The sequence below is a fragment of the Chlamydomonas reinhardtii genome, chromosome 16 (genome assembly GCF_000002595.2).
Source record: "Chlamydomonas reinhardtii strain CC-503 cw92 mt+ chromosome 16, whole genome shotgun sequence".
In the NCBI taxonomy this organism is placed as follows: Eukaryota; Viridiplantae; Chlorophyta; class Chlorophyceae; order Chlamydomonadales; family Chlamydomonadaceae; genus Chlamydomonas; species Chlamydomonas reinhardtii.
Window position 1 is genome coordinate 6,464,338 of NC_057019.1, and position 12,671 is coordinate 6,477,008.

At 59.7% G+C, this 12,671-nt stretch overlaps 3 protein-coding genes across 3 annotated transcripts in view; 2 read left to right on the forward strand and 1 right to left on the reverse strand.

The window, feature by feature from the left end:
• The first annotated feature begins 88 nt into the window (after positions 1 to 88).
• On the forward strand, positions 89 to 7,436 carry CHLRE_16g673200v5 (uncharacterized protein). Its single transcript, XM_001695869.2, has 13 exons — positions 89 to 307; positions 527 to 539; positions 658 to 745; positions 1,143 to 1,273; positions 2,448 to 2,551; positions 2,966 to 3,074; positions 3,374 to 3,532; positions 4,348 to 4,489; positions 4,693 to 4,910; positions 5,051 to 5,131; positions 5,417 to 5,616; positions 5,758 to 5,878; positions 6,014 to 7,436. Exons 3-13 carry the CDS (start codon positions 688 to 690, stop codon positions 6,254 to 6,256), a joined length of 1,566 nt encoding a protein of 521 aa, XP_001695921.2. The 5' UTR covers positions 89 to 307; positions 527 to 539; positions 658 to 687; the 3' UTR covers positions 6,257 to 7,436.
• A 322-nt stretch (positions 7,437 to 7,758) lies between these two features.
• Positions 7,759 to 10,420, forward strand: CHLRE_16g673203v5 (uncharacterized protein). Its single transcript, XM_043071208.1, has 3 exons — positions 7,759 to 8,005; positions 8,194 to 9,130; positions 9,735 to 10,420. Exons 1-2 carry the CDS (start codon positions 7,970 to 7,972, stop codon positions 8,329 to 8,331), a joined length of 174 nt encoding a protein of 57 aa, XP_042916152.1. The 5' UTR covers positions 7,759 to 7,969; the 3' UTR covers positions 8,332 to 9,130; positions 9,735 to 10,420.
• Positions 10,421 to 10,422: 2 nt separating this feature from the next.
• The window catches only part of CHLRE_16g673204v5 (uncharacterized protein), a 4,136-nt gene continuing 1,887 nt past the window's right edge, over positions 10,423 to 12,671 (reverse strand). The window contains exons 5-6 of the mRNA XM_043071209.1: positions 12,303 to 12,419; positions 10,423 to 11,634 (exon numbers count right to left, since the gene is read on the reverse strand). Of these exons, the coding sequence (XP_042916153.1) occupies positions 11,483 to 11,634; positions 12,303 to 12,419 (269 nt within the window). The 3' untranslated portion in view covers positions 10,423 to 11,482. The remainder of the gene's footprint in view (positions 11,635 to 12,302; positions 12,420 to 12,671) is intronic.

Genomic DNA, 12,671 nt, shown 5'->3' on the forward strand with positions numbered 1-12,671 from the left:
CCAAATCCCGCTGTCGCCCGGCCGAATCCCGCTTCGGCAAGTGACCTCACCCCAGCTATCCCACTGTGCCCGCCAGGAATCCCCCATCGTACTACAGGCAGCGGGATTTCATTGGGCGAAATCCTGTGCCCGGGGTCGTCGCGAAATCCAGAGCGCCTGCATCCAGGCCTGCATCCATCTGGTCGGATCCTGGGGCGCCGAGTGGGGCGAGTCAACCAGGGTTCATACACGCCGCACCGTCCAAAAGCCAATACAATTTGCTGGCAGGGATGTTAGACTGCCTAGCTTACTGCGCGTTCGTGTACTGGTGCGTACCGTTGGGCTTTGGCAGCAAATTCGGGGACTTCGCAGACTGGAATGCAAGGCTGGCGTTTGTACTCCATAGGGCCCCTGCTGCTCGCTGCTGCGTCCTGTCAACCCAATGTCGGTGCTCTCTTACAAGCAGCAGCCTCTGCCTGTCAAGCTGGCCGTATGTTGCACAGACGGTTTACGCGAGATTGACTCATTGTGTTGTTCTTTGTCGCAGGGCCTTGGCGACGGTAAGAAGATGGCTGTTCACTAAGGCGCCAGCGCGGTTTTGCACGCTTTGCACCTTATGGGGTAAAGTGCACACGGAGTCACGGATCTTGACGCGTTCGGGCTTCCTATGAAACGCAGGTCTACACCACCGCCCCCGTCGATGTGGCGATGTGTGGAGCCGATCCTGAGCGGGGCGGGCTGGGCGCCCTACTGCACCACACCTTCGGTGAGGGGCGTGTACGGTGCCTGTCGTGTCTTTGGTGCAGATCGCGCGGGCTCTTCCGAGGCCAAGGGCCCACGGCGGGTGCGCTTAAGCGGGCGGGGCTCTGGCGGGTTAGGGCTTGCTGTACTTGGAGCCACGCGGTCTCTGGCAGCGGGAGGGTTTGCAGCAGCATCCGATGGCCCTTGTGTGCTTGCACGCTCCCCTGTGTGACATCGCAATCTTAAGCGGGCGGATGGTGCGAACCCCGAAATCACCGATCTTCCGCGCCTTCCCTCCCCGTCCTCCCCCTCGCTCTGGGCTTGGCTGGCTGGGTTTTGGGTTTCTGGTTCCTGGTTTTGGGTTTCTTCCTCCTCTCACCTCCCTCGTCCTCTGACACCGCCCCCTCGACCTCCCCCTACAGGCGGCGAGGTGGACATTGACGCCGCCGCCTGGCGCGGCTACCCGTGCGACAGCGACCTTGGGGTCAATGTCCTGTTCGTCCTGCAACGCCCCGGAGCCACCGTAAGGCACATCGTGACCGGCGGCGGCCAGGTGCGCGTGCGTGTGTATGTGTATGGTTGGGGGCGGGCGAGGTAGGAGCGCAAAAGGCGGCGCGAGGAAGGTAGGTAAGCTTGTGCGTGTGAATGTGGGGAGGCCTGGGGGCAACGCTGAGCGCAGCAGGGTGGGGCGTTTGCCTGTCTGCCCGTAACTGCTTCACCCAAGGCCCCAGAGTGCTTCACCCAAAGCCCCAAACCTCTTCTGTGTCTGACACGACATGCACTGATGAGGGCCGGCGAGTGGTTCCTCCTGTGCACTGCTGGGAACGAGAGTGGGTCGCTGATTGGGGTGGGGTGGGAGAGCCCTCTTGTGTTGGGTTGCCTTCTTTGGGGGTTTTTTAGGGGCCCGGCTATGCCTGGCAGGTCCGTGGAATGTCATGGGTTCCGGCACATGCCTGGTGCGTTGGGTTTGCTGTGTAGCTGCGCCCTACAGGGCTGACCTGACTTGCTGTGCCGCGGTGTTACGTACCGACTACAACGCGCCACCTGTGTCTATCCCTCATGCTGACGCGGCCACTGCGGCCGCGATCATGCCTAGTCTCGGTGACGCCTTGAAGTGGGGAGCGGGAGGCCACCTCCGCTAGCCCACGGTGTTCCGCACACACTCGCCATGAGGTTTGGGGAAAGCGCAAGTACCTCGGAATAACGATGACGGTTTCCAGGGCTTTCGCCCATAGTGCGGCACTGACCGTCTCCGTAAGCGCGCTCGCCACAGTTCCCCATTCCGCTTCGCTCTTATTAGCGCTGTGCTGACACTCACCCTTTCTGCTCCCCATCGTCTTGGGCATTGGGCTGTGTGTCTCTTAGCCTGCTTCCTGCGCCTAGACACGCCGCAGTTGTTTCTTTCACATGCCCTTCCTTGCTGCCGCCCTATGCCTGTGCTTCCACTGCTGCCTGTAGGTGAGACTAGGAGTTCGGCGTGCTAGGTAACGTTGGTAGCGGGGACGGCAGGCTTATGGACGCATATGGATGCATTTTGGGGACAGGGCGCCTGGGCGACCGCCCAAACGGTTACAGGCTCAACTTGCGAGTAAGTATCATTACCGGGGCTGCGCGACTGTGTGGCCAAGCGGTACATGGTAGGTATTGTAGATAACGCGATATGGGCTGGGTTCTTTCCGTTATCATTGAGCAACACACAAACACATGTACACACATCACACGCCCAGGGTGAGCCGTTCTTGCCCGTCCTATTCGTGGTGCCCATCCTGTTCATCGCCACCGTGGTGCTGCGCGAGGTGCTGGGCGTGCGCATCATGTCACCCACGGCCAGGTGGGGTTGCGTGTGTGGAGCCTTGTGTGTTGCACAAGGAAAACGGAATGGATGCCCCATCGCTCGGCGTTATTCGCAGAAACGTACCCAGTACCGCTTGTATAATAGCTGCGTAGCCCCGTAGCCTTGTGTGTGTGTGCGCGCGCACGCGCGGAGGCTTGCGCTTGCGCGTGCGTGGATGCGTGTGTAGAGGCGTGCGTGTCCGACCTAAAAACCATCGCCTGCCCTATGTTGACATGGCCGCTCACCGACATCCTCAAGTGCGTCCCACTGCGCACGCCCCCCCGCCCCCCCCCCAACAAACACACACACATACACACACAAACACGCACACATACACTGTCTTTGCGCAATGTTTCCTTGTGCTCATTAACACAAACACGCACGCACATACACTTTCACCCGCCCGTGCAGCCGCACGCTTCTCAAGTTTGGCACCGCTGTGGGCTGCCGCTCCATGATCCTGGCCAAGTCGCTGCTGCTGGGCAAGGGCTCGCTTTACTACCAGCGCGAGAGCAACGTGGTGCGTTCGGCAGGGTGTCGTGCAGTAGTGCAGCCGGGTGGTGCGGCGAGGTGGGGTAGCCGGGTGGGGAAGTGGCGTAGGGCAGTGGCGTGGGGCAATGGCATGGGGTAATGGCGTGGGGCAGTGGGCGCGGGGCCTCCCTACCGTGGCTTCCTTAGCCCCACCAGGCCTGCTTCTTGTTGATGAGGCTGTACCGCTGCTGGAGTAAAGTGTGCAGCTGATCCGCATGCTACTTTGCGCTGCAGTACGACGCACAGATACCTCACGCCCACGGCACTCTTTTCACATCCCTTGCGTAGGAGTTCCTCATCATTGCCTTATCCGCCTACATCATCGAGATCCCCTTCCTGCATGAGGTGGCCGTCAGTGGCGGCACCGCGCTGATCATCTGCGCGCAGGCGGCGCTGTTCCCGCACCACTTCCTGCCCAAGGTCAACCCCGCCAACGTTGCGCTGCAGGTGGGCGGTTGGAGCGTGGCGGGCGTGGGCGGCTTGAGCGGGGTGGGCAGGGGAGGGAGCGTGGAGGGAAGGGAATCCCCAAACCGTGAGCAGAAAAATCACCCCAGCGGTCGTGAAGGAGGTTGGCCTTGACCTTTGTCCGTGAGCCTAGTTCTCCTTGTCGGCGTAGGGCGTCGACCATCGAGTAGCACCCGGGCTCGCGGCGGGCGGTTCCCAACCCGTGATGCTGATGTGCACAACACGCAACAATATTCACCTGTCACAACCCAGGGGGGTACCTGCGCCAGGTTGGGAGTGCCGCCGGCATGTAGGCAGACGTTGGTGGGAGGGGCGTAACTAAACCGCGTACTGCACGTGGGCAGGAGGCTAGGTCATTTCAGAACCCAAGAAACACCGAGGAACCCAAACCTGAGCCAGCCCAAACCCAAGGACAAGACCGATACCCAGAGCCCCAGAAAATTCAACCCAGAGAGTGCGAAGGACGATTGGCCTTAACGTTTGCCTTGGGCGCCCTTGAGCTTTGTTCTTCTGGTTAGCATAGGCCGTACGTGTCGACTAGGGAATGACTTTTGAGCCCGAGCGGTCTTCAGCAGGCGAGGCGGCGGAGGTGGGGGGAGCGGCTGTTTGTACCATGCCCGGTCAGAGGAAGAACGAGGGAGGGAGACGCCCAACCCTGCCCGCGGTGCAGTAGGGGTGGCTTGTGTGTGCGAGTGCGCCACTTTAACCATGAGATTCACGACAGCCTGCACCAACGCCTCCTGAACCTCTTTCCCGCCGTCTCCCCCTTCCCCATTTCCTTTCTTCTGAGCGCACAGGCCGTCGCCGCCACCGTGTTCGCGCTGGTGAACGCCTCCTACCGGCAGCGCCGCCGCTTGGCCGAGCGCAACGACCTGGCGGCGCACAGCGCAGCCGCAGGGGGGGCGGGGCCCGGCTCAGGCAGCTCGACTGATTCTGGGGGTGAGTCGTTGAAGTCGCCCTGCAGACCGTCAGGCAGTGCCCGGAAACTGCTGTGTGATAGTGTCGAACGTTTGGTTATGTCCAGGGGGCCAAGTGTTTGCCAGGTTGTTGACAATGCTTGCAGCGCGTGCGCTTGATGCACTGCAGGATGCATGTGTGGGCTTACTGTGCACCTGTTATCACTGGCAAATGGCAAAATGCAGATGTGTCAGGCGCACTCAAAGATATTCTTCTTGCTCTGCAAGACGTGGTGAAGCGTACCGATCTGCAAGACATGGCGAAGCTTACCGTATTCTTGTCGGACATGGTGCTCGCGGGCCTGAAGCGCCAATTCAGGCCACCAAGTTCAGGGAACGAGTCGCGCGGCGCCAACCAGGGCTTCCGCCGCCGCCTTATGGTGTCCTACGGCATGACCCCAAACGTAATCCGGCGTGTGGCAAGGAACCACGGACGACACCGACCTCAATGTCCCCAATCCCGCTGCAGTCTGACTGGGTCATGGTTGCCAAATCCTGCTGCATGCTTACCTGCAATGCTCCCTTTTCGTTCGACCACGTGCAGTCAATGCGGTGCATGGTGCTGGACAAGGAGCTTCCAGACTGCTTCCTAGTCGCCGCCCACCTCTTCGCCGTGCGATTGCAGGTGAGTATGGGCCCTGGGTGCAGGTAGAGCGCGTCGCCCCGTGTTCAGCCTTGATAGCCGCGTGCTGATCAATCGAAATCTCCCGCTTGGTGTGCCTGTTCCTGTCGCGCGTTGCCGTTTATCAAGAATCCGTGACTCAGCAGTGGGACATGGGCGCGCATTATGCCGCTTGCGTGCAGTGGGTGGGCTTTCTAGACGAGAGGGCTGTGGCACTTGGTTGCAGCAATATCACCTGACCGGGGGAAGGGGGCCTTGCCCGGGCCTTGCTTGAACGTGTGTGTGCAGCCGTACGCACGCATCATCATGGGCAGCGACTTCGACATCAACGGCTCGAAGAACGGCGTCATTTTGTGCAGCGCCATCGAGTACGCGTACGAGCACCAGCGCATCTGCTTCTCGAAGGGTATGGGCGATGGCGAGTTCATTCTGCACGTGCTGGACAAGTGGCTCCTGGATAAGAGGCTGTCGTCCGTGGGGCAGCACAAGTGAGTTTGCGTCCGTGCCACGCACGATCCGCCGCAACGTGTAGCCGTCGGCACGAACGCAGCTACCTAGTGTAATGCAGTGCGACGTGGTTGTGTACGGTAATTGAGAACGGTCTTGGGACGCCTCCCGTGAACATACAGGAACGATACAGCCTTTGCGGAGGCGCTGGGTGACCTCACCTTCAGGCACATTGACAACAAGCACGTCAAGTTCAAGAGCGCCACCGGCAAGGGGCCCTACAAGCGCGCTCTGGCCCTGCACGTAAGTAGTGCCAACTGCACGTGTTCTTTATTTGTGTCGGCCAGCCCCCCGTCTTGCTTCAAGTACACCTGAACTGAAACCCCCTGGCTCCATGCAACGTAACGGTACCCCGCACTCATGGTACGGACTGCGCAGGCCAATTTCGCACTGGAGCACTGCGCGACGACTTACCCGGAAGGCTTCGACCCGACACAGTACACCTTCAACGACAATTCGCAGCACGAGGGCAAGGAGGAGCTCGTCAAGATGTGGCTGAGCCGGCTCGACACCGGAAGCGTCGCGGAGGTGGGGGCCGAGTCGTCCGTGTCCCCGGAAGAGTCGGTGGACGTGGAGGAGGAGGTGGAGGAGGAGGTGCACGTGTGGCGAGGTGGCCCTTAGGCCGAGGCGCGCAGGGTCTCAAGAAGCGGTGGCCCAGCAGGGCACCTGGGGCAAGTCACTTTGACTGCATGTATTGCTGTTTAGAGGCGGGCCGGATGGACATATGCGGTTCTCCGTTGTGTGCCGGATGAGACACGGCACCAGCGCCTACGGCGAGGTTATTGACTCTTGACACACGTTGATCGTACACGTCACTGCACGACCAAGGACCGGGCGGTAGCGTGCCAGGCTATAATGCCTTGGCGCTCGTAAGGAAATCAACTGGCAGATACGGTAAATGTGCTAGGAGAGCTAGTGTGGGTAACGCGCTTAAGCTCTCTTATCACATTTACGGTATCTGTCAGTTGATTTCCTGGCACGCTACCGCCCGGTCCTTGGTCGTGCAGTGACTTGTACGAGTAACGTGTGTTAGAATCAATAACCCCGCCAGAGGCGCTGGTGCCGTTGTTGGCCATATTCTGATGAGGTCTGGGAATATGGCAGGAGATTGCTATATGCAGCCAGGAACGAGCAAGGAGTGATCGATGGGAACGCAGTAATGGTGCGCATCAAATCGCAAGTTAGAGCAGACTTCTGGTCTAGGTTACAATCGTATGTGTGTCTTGGTGCCAAACCGAGGGGGTGGGACCTTGGGTGGGACCGAGTCTCGCCAGGCCACCCTTGGATTGAGCGAAGAGCAGATGGAAGTATGAAGCTGAACAGACCACGAAGTGTCATAATGGAAGAGGAGGTGGAGTGATGGCACCTAGTAACATGTTCGGTATGGCGGGAGGAGCGTCCTATGGGAGCAAGCCTACTAGAGCTAGAGTAGGCCGACGGCGTTGCAGGCGGCACGCCCCTGGGGTCCAGAGCAGGGTGTTCGTTCCCCACGTCACTGGCTCGTGAACTGCGTCAGCAGGTCCCTCTTGTAACCAATGCAATCTGGGAATCAGCTGCACCCTGCGGGACTTCACCAACCTGCCTTGACACTGTCCCATCGCACATGCATGTACGCTCCTGACATGGCAGACGTAGGTAGAGGGAACAGCTTGCAAGGGAGGTGAGGATGAGGTTGGGCGCGTGGGGTTGGAGACGGCAAGGCGTGTTTCGTGCAGTTGCGGTAAACTGGTAATATCACAGCAGACACCGGGGCTGCTGTGATGATGTACACCTGTCGATGTGCGTGTAACAAAACATGCGCACTGTACTGTCCGTTACGCTGGACAAACATGTCACCGTGTGTGGCCATGCCTTGGCGACTGCGCATCCTCCTCTCCTGCGGTTTACAACCCGCTCCTGACGACCTGACGCTGCCCTCACAATCAAAATCCCGCTACTACACGGCCACACCAGACCCACCGACTGTGTCCCGCTCCCAAAGGTGCCACCCCGGCCTTCAGGGGTGCCCCCTGGCGCCGAATCCTGCTGTCTGGCGGCGCCGAATCCCGCTGTCGCCCAGGGGAGAGGGGTATGCAACTCCCGCCCTGAGCCATATTGCCCGTCCGAATCCCGCTTCCGCGGGTGACCCCACCCCAGCTATCCCGCTGTGCCCGCCAGGAACCTCCCATTGTACTGCAGGCAGCGGGGATTCATCGGGCGAAATCCTGTGCCCGGGGTCGTCGCGAAATCCAGCGCGCCTGCATCTTCTGGATCCGAGTCAGAGCAGGTCAAGGTGGGCCGCCAACTGGGGCGAGCGGAGCGATTGGTTGCTGGGGCGAGTGCACCTGCACCAAAATGCAGGGAACGAACGGAAACTGCGATCAGGAGGAAGCGAGAGCAGGTATAGTAGAAGGTGTACATGCAGTGACGATTTCCAGGTTCGAAAGAAGCGGTTACAATTCAGCAGTTTTTCAACTGTGACCAACATTCCCGGCCTCAACGTATTATGGAAGGGCTGGTGGAAAGCGGTAGAGAAGGTGGTGAAAGGGAAGGCAGTGTTGCGCTTGGAGAGGGACCAGAACCAGAACCAGGAGGAGGAGGAGGAGGAGGAGGAGGAGGAGGAGGAGGAGGAGGAGGAGGAGGAGGAGGAGGAGGAGGAGGAGGAGGAGGAGGAGGAGGAGGAGGAGGAGGAGGGGGAGGAGGAGGAGGAGGAGTGAGTGTTGGATGTAGGTGGAGGAAGGGAGGTTAGGCACGGGGGTTAGGGGAGAGGCATCGGCATGGGGCCGCACGAGGGCCAGGGGGGTCCAGGGACAAGGGGAGGGGGAGGGGGCCCTGCCGGGGGAGTGGAGTATTAGGCCTGTGCTGCTGGTGGCACGTGTGTTGATGTGTGAAGTGCCCGTGTGCTGCGTGCCATGTGCTCTGGTCTGGGGATACCTGGAGTTCTGGTTAACGGCCCTTCACCCCCACACGTGGCCTTTGCATTTCTTGTAGCCGTGTCTAGTCCATACTGATTAGTGCATTAGGCTTTCCGATGCGGAAGGCGATGGCGGGGGCATGGGTTCCCTCTTGGGTTCCCTGCATGCATCATGCTTTGCGGAATGGCCCGACGCGCCGTGAGCATACGCCTGAGCATGCTGTCCTTTATACTAATCAGCACTTGCAGTTTACCTGTCCTCAGCCTTAATAACTTTCCCGGCGTTTGTTTGAGGGAAGATGCGGGAAGATGCACCTGGTTGAGGCACCTGGTTGAGGCGTCAGGATGGGGGGGCCTGAGGAGACCTGTTAAGGAGACCACGAGAAAGACAAATAAGATGGCGCTCCATGTGTCGGGGACTGCTGCTGGCGTGCACCCGTGTGGACGTGCGTGCCCAGCCAGCCTTCAAACTCTTTCCAGGCCATAGCATCTTAAACATACATGTAATACCTGAAGTGGGATTGCACTATTGGGGCCAGGCACGACAGGCGCGGATAGAGCCCGGTAGCCCAGGTGCAGGCTCAAGGGTGCGATGGGACAGAGTAAGCAGGCTCAAGGGAGAGGGTGGGGGGTGGGGGGGGGGCTTATTAGGAAACGAGGGGTGTCAGCTTTGCACAGCTGGAAAATGGGCTGAGCCCCCGTACGCTTGGGAGCTAATAGTAATAGGCGTGTCACCCCGTCAGAGCCTCCATGCCGCTACGACGCGCAGGCGCATCGGCTCGGGACGCTCGGGTTGGGGCCGTGCGGGATTTCCCGCCCCACGCATGCGTGCCTTGTCACGTTCCCAAACACCCCAAGCATTGCTTTCGCCTCCTGCCATACTCAACAGTCAACACCTCCCCGGCGCCCCCTGCCACCGCTGCTACGTAGCCCCTGCATACACAGGGGAAGCGCGGGCGCGTAGGGGCACGCCGTGTGCGTGGCGGGCAAGGGGAACTGGGAAGGGAAGAGGAGTAGGCGGAGGACCCCCTGCTGCCAGAATGCCGTGACGCCCCAGGGGTTCCTCTGTATATATACATCCCGCGCCGCCCCCCTGTGCCCCACGCACACCGTCACACCGCCCTGCGGCCATGCCCCCGTCCCCCCCTGCGCCACGTGTCACCAAACACACGCACGGGCGTGCCAACTGCTGCCGTACGCACGCAGTTGGTGCGTTACGTGAATCCAGATTGTCTGGACGAGCTGGCGGGCGCCGTACTGGCAGTTGACCGGGCGCTGCCGGGTTGCGTTGTCATACCATCCACGGTGTGTATACCGCGAGCCGCCATGGACGGGCAAATGGATGAGGACCAGCAGGAGGCGGGCAGGAGGCGGGGCAGGGTCACGAACACGAGGCGGGGCAGGGGCTGCAGGGTATTACAGGCAAGGGAACCTGGACGTTGCAGCCGGTGACGGAGCGGGGAGGGGCGGGGGAGGGGTAACAGGGCGGCGGCGGCGGTAATGTGCGTGGTGGCGGCGGTCACGAGCGATGGGGCGGCGGCGGCGGTGATGGCAGGTCGCTAGATAGCTCGTGCTTGGTGGGGCTGCTGTTAAGTGTGGGCAGCAGCACGCAGGTGACGTATTGATGCGATGTCCATGAGTGGCGTTAGGCTTTGCCGCTGCAGGGGGTCAAGTGGCGAGCTGTGGGCGTGTACGTGGCTTAAGAGAGAGTAGTGAGAGACGAGTCAGTGTGGGTGGCTATGTGATGCGACACTACGGCGCCTGCTGAGAAGGCAGGGGTGGCCGGGTGAATACCGTGTGTGTTGGGTACGTAGCCCCCTGACCAGCCTCTACCGGAAAAACCAGTTTTCTGCACATCACAGGGGTTAGATAGAGTGCCCTCCAAGGCTTTCTGATCAAATATTCATTACATGCGGGGTGATCGCGGCAAGGTACGTTACTCCGCGCGCGCTGCCGCATGCCAGCAGGTCATCAGGTAGGCCAGTCAACACATACATCCCTACCGCACGCGCGTCCACCTTAGTACTTGATAACCTTGCTTTCTTCCAAGAAGTCATTAGAGCCCATCTAGCCCGCGCGTGCTGCTGCCGTGCATGGTATGAATGTCCGTTACTTCCCACGCACGTCAACAGACAAGCATGCGTGGCGCACCGCCGCACAGATACACAGTACATGGTTCACGCTCACTGCTACTGCTAAGCTAGCCCCAGATGACTTCGATCGATTGTATCAATTCTACTGCGCATGAATACTGCAGGCAAGGTAGGCCCGTGCACCACCTACTGCGTGCATACATGAGCCCTGAGGGCAGGATGGCTTATTGATCAATTTTCCTACAGCCCAGCAGTACAGCCAGGCAAGTCGGTGGGCCTTCATTCGAACTGCTACCAGTGTTGGGTAGGCCAGTTGCAGACGGGTGGATGAGCGCGCAGCAGGTAGACATCCGTGCTTACGTGTCACTGCACGCATGTACATATGCAAGAATAAGGGCGGTCGAGGCGGGGAGGGGGGTCATGTGCCCAGCAAAACAGGGAAGGGCCGAAGTACACACGCACCTTACACAACTGCAGCATAGACGTAGAGTGTCTGTGCCTGGAAGGCGATGCAGGTCCTGACGTGGAACGACGGGTAATCCACCACAATGCAGCGGTTGGTGCCCACCAGGGTAAAGCTCGTGTATTGCCCCACGGTCCTGTGTGTGAAGAAAGCACAAGTATCCAAGGTCGTTAGCCAGAGGCACCCCATTATTGCTGCAGTTCAGGAAGTATCATGAAGTATGAAGGATGTACCACACGTGTGTGCAACCTCCCAGCATGTTCCAATTTCACCATACATCCCGCCCACCATCCAAGCCCGCAAGCAACCTCGGCTTGCCTCCGCCCTCCGGCCCTAGGAGTCCCCGCTAGCCAGCCACCACGCAAAGCAGTTTAGAGATAGAGGTTAGTTTTCGCTGCTCACCTGCTGGTCAGAATCCAGGTCCTCATCGAAGCAACGTCACTGGAAAGGGCCGGCTTGGCGGTGTCGTCGCTGAAGGAGCCAATGTAGTTTAGAGACATGGCCGGGTTCGCTGCCAGCTTGATCGCATACTGGTTTAGGGTGTTCGTGTCTGCAAGTGGCATATGTGCGGCAGTAGTCACAAGCGAGGGCGCGCGCGGGCGGCGGGTTGGATCACGGCCGCGTACGAAGCGTGCGGTTGGGTGATGACGATGTGTGTGTGTGTGTGTGTGTGTGTGTGTGTGTGTGTGTGTGTGTTGTGTGTGCGTGCGTGTGCGTGTGTGTGTGTGTGTGCGTGCGTGCGTGCGTGTGTGCGTGTGTGTGTGTGCGTGTGCGTGCTGTGTGTGTTTTGTGCGCTATCCTTACAGTAAAAGGACTAGCTAGTTGGCTGCAGAACCTATTACGCATCCAGGCACTACATGTGTGTGTGTGTGTGTGTGTGTGTGTGTGTGTGTGTGTGTGTGTGTGTGTGTGTGTGTGTGTGTGTGTGTGTGTGCGCGCGTGCGTGCGTGCGTACACGCTGCGCGTTCGTTTGTTGCTTGGCTGCGGGTAGGTTGTGGCCTGGATAACGCTTCATAACCGTTCCATCCATCTGACCTGTGTTTCCCCCTATCCTTCTGAAAGTCCTGTACAGAGCCCGGGACGGAGGGCGCAGGCCCCTGTTGTCCGTTCTTGTAATGTTTGCATATCGCATTCTTGTCCATCCAGCTCTATGTGCTGTGTAGATTGCTGTCGCAAGCTGTCATTGCGTATCGTTTGCAAATAAGCGATGCTACTTACCCTCGACCATGAAGTTCTGCCAGGCTGACAGGGCCGTGGAACACGCAGCCAAGTATATGGGTCCGCCGGTCGGGGGCGCAGTCATGCAGCTGTCACCACCGTACGAACGGAACGTTACTGTCGAGCAGAAGATAATGGGAACCAAAAGGACGGGTTAATTATTGGTGTGAATTGGGCATAAACTCCCGGTGGGGCACACAGAATTGCAGTAAATACCGATGGGTCATCGTCAGCGGATAACGGATCAACGCACGTACATATTGTAGAAGGGGGAGGCGGAGGCGGGGATGAAGCAGCAAGGGGGCTCGGCGGGGGAGGGCTCGGGGGCGGCGGCGAGGGGGGAGGAGGTGGAGGGGGCGAGGGAGGAGG

What these genes read in the sequence shown, in the direction of transcription:
- CHLRE_16g673200v5 (XM_001695869.2), top strand. Translation starts at nt 688, where the DNA reads ATGTGTGGAGCCGATCCTGAGCGGGGCGGGCTGGGCGCCCTACTGCAC. An exon ending in ACCAGCGCGAGAGCAACGTG is followed by an intron (nt 3,075 to 3,373) that starts GTGCGTTCGGCA and finishes TCCCTTGCGTAG; the next exon opens with GAGTTCCTCATCATTGCCTT. An exon ending in TCGTCCGTGGGGCAGCACAA is followed by an intron (nt 5,617 to 5,757) that starts GTGAGTTTGCGT and finishes GTGAACATACAG; the next exon opens with GAACGATACAGCCTTTGCGG.
- CHLRE_16g673203v5 (XM_043071208.1), top strand. Translation starts at nt 7,970, where the DNA reads ATGCAGGGAACGAACGGAAACTGCGATCAGGAGGAA. An exon ending in GAAACTGCGATCAGGAGGAA is followed by an intron (nt 8,006 to 8,193) that starts GCGAGAGCAGGT and finishes GAGAGGGACCAG; the next exon opens with AACCAGAACCAGGAGGAGGA.